General features: G+C 50.2%; 1 protein-coding gene across 1 annotated transcript; it reads left to right on the top strand.

Annotated features, from left to right (window-relative positions):
* Positions 1–11: 11 nt before the first annotated feature.
* LOC111668293 (E3 ubiquitin-protein ligase MARCHF7-like) lies at positions 12–1,583 on the top strand (the record flags this gene model as incomplete). Its single annotated transcript, XM_023424312.2, has 2 exons — positions 12–211; positions 350–1,583. Coding segments are annotated over 2 exons (1,396 nt in total), but the record flags the coding sequence as incomplete, so codon positions are not given.
* Positions 1,584–1,630: the final 47 nt, after the last annotated feature.

The following is a 1,630-nucleotide window of genomic DNA, read 5'->3' as shown; positions in this document are numbered from 1 at the left end:
TTAATTTTTTTTTTTTTTTTAACAGGTATAAGTGAAAAACAAAATGACACGTTTGATTCATCATGGAGCTCATGCCGTTTTCTCTCACGGTCATCGTCCTCCTCCTCAAAGCCGTTGTTCTCCAGGAGAGAGCAGGAGACAAAGAACGAGCCCGGTCTTTCAAGTTTGGGAAATGGAAGAATCAGGACGCCTGGAGTGGCTTCCTCCTTATGTATGAATATTTTGTGATGTAGACACACATGTAGTAGTAGTAGTAGTAGTAGTAGTAGTAGTAGTAGTAGTAGTAGTAGTAGTAGTACGCAACCTGTCTAAATGCATTGTTACAGTCTCTTCTCTCCCCTCATTTCAGATCAGACAGACAGGGTGACCTCCACATATGCACAGGGAGCTCGGCCTAAAGAGTCTGCTTACTCATCCTCCTCTTCCTCCTCCGCTGCCAGAGAAAGCTCCCTAAATCGCCACCTCTCATCCTCCACCTCTCACCGGTCTTCTCCTCTGGTGCGCGACTTCAGCAGCAGAACCACAACCCGTTACGGCTCCTCCACCCTCCACTCATCTCAGGAACAAACAGGAAACCCTGAATCTCCCTCAGATATCTCCTCCTCTTACTCCTCTTACACCCCCTGGTACCCCACTCCCCAGGCCAGACCACAGGCGACACTCCCTCCAAGGCCGGCCCCCGAAGGCGGTGAGCCAGAGGGCCGTAGCTCCACGCGAAGGCTTTTGTCCCGTCTATTTTCGCGGCGCTCCAGCCAAGACTCTTCTAGTGGCTCTTCCAGTGTTCGCTCGCTTGATGATGACAGTCCGTCAACTGGTGGAGAGTCTGTGGACAGTGATGAGGGAGCCAGGATGTCTAGTCTGGACCCTGACGCTGGAGGGTCAGAGACGACCTTGGGTAGCCTCAGGAATCGTAGAGCAGACCTCGCCCCTATCCAGGAAAACAACAGTGATGGTTATCGTAGCGGCCTGGCTAGGTCCAGAATGGCATCATGGAGAGAGCCTGGTGTTGGTAGTAGTAACAACACCAGCAGCAGTGGAGCAGGCGGCAGCTCCTCCTGGCTTTCCTCCTCTCTCCGAGGCCGCTGCCCTCCACTACTCGCTCGCCTCAGAAGACATGCGAGGGACAATGAGAGTGCACACTCAGCCGCAGGCTTAGAAGAAGGCTTCAGCCATCCACAGCATTTACTGAGAAGGTGGGACAACCTTGAGCATAAAGCATCACAGGAAGATGATGAGGATGAGGATGAGGATGAGGAGGATGAGGACGAGGATGAAGATGAGGATGAGGAGAATGAAGAAGAGGAAGGAGCAGTTGGTTTAGAGGCCTTTGGAGCAGGTCATCCCTGCAGACTGGAGAATGAAACATTACCTGAACTTGAAGATGCCTCAGTTGAATTTTCGCCACGCAACAGAATGGCACTATATGAAAACATTTCAGTTACTAGGGGTCCATTGAGTGGTGTTGAGAGCCAGCTGGACAGCCAGAGGGAAAAGCCCATCTCCGGTAGGGATCAAGAAAAGCTGCGCAAGATCAAGGAGAGGTAATGGATTTTTATCTACCACACAATTTGCATTTATTACCTCTTGACCTTTTTAGAAAACTAGTAAATATTTAGTAATATATAAGGAA

The sequence above is a fragment of the Seriola lalandi genome, unplaced genomic scaffold, assembly GCF_002814215.2.
Source record: "Seriola lalandi dorsalis isolate HSWRI2012SDOR001 ecotype SW California unplaced genomic scaffold, Sedor1 jcf7180002003989, whole genome shotgun sequence".
NCBI lineage: Eukaryota > Metazoa > Chordata > Actinopteri > Carangiformes > Carangidae > Seriola > Seriola lalandi.
The sequence above is the reverse complement of the archived record's forward strand: the minus strand, read 5'-3'. Positions and strand labels throughout refer to the sequence as shown.